We start from the raw sequence: 329 nt of genomic DNA on the forward strand, positions 1-329 counted from the left end.
AGTCAAAGAGTAATGCTCGAGAGAGGTGCTGCTGCACCAGCGAAATATCTGCTGCTCTAGCAGACACAGAAACTGCAGCAGCGCAGTCTTCTGCTGCTGCTGCTGCTGCTGCTGCTGCTGCTGCTCCCCACACACTCCATCAACTGCTGCCGCTGCTGCTGCTGTCCCTGCTGCTGCCGATGCACCAGGCCCGCCCTGCTGCTGCTGCTGCTGCTGCTGCTGGTAGCCGTCATCCGCTGCTGGAGCAGCAGCAGCAGCAGCAGCAGCAGCAGATGAGACAAAACGGAGACACACGGGTCTCTGGCCTTTGTGAATATCTTCCCGCTGCA

At 59.9% G+C, this 329-nt stretch overlaps 1 protein-coding gene across 1 annotated transcript in view; it reads right to left on the minus strand.

Annotated features, from left to right (window-relative positions):
- The window catches only part of EMH_0049200 (uncharacterized protein), a gene marked incomplete at both ends in the record, with an annotated part of 7,961 nt that overhangs the window by 2,354 nt on the left and 5,278 nt on the right, over nt 1–329 (minus strand). Inside the window, one exon of the mRNA XM_013496493.1 lies at nt 1–324. Coding sequence (XP_013351947.1) covers nt 1–324 — 324 coding nt within the window. The remainder of the gene's footprint in view (nt 325–329) is intronic.

The sequence above is a fragment of the Eimeria mitis genome, genomic scaffold (genome assembly GCF_000499745.2).
Source record: "Eimeria mitis Houghton genomic scaffold, Emh_scaff2139, whole genome shotgun sequence".
In the NCBI taxonomy this organism is placed as follows: Eukaryota; Apicomplexa; class Conoidasida; order Eucoccidiorida; family Eimeriidae; genus Eimeria; species Eimeria mitis.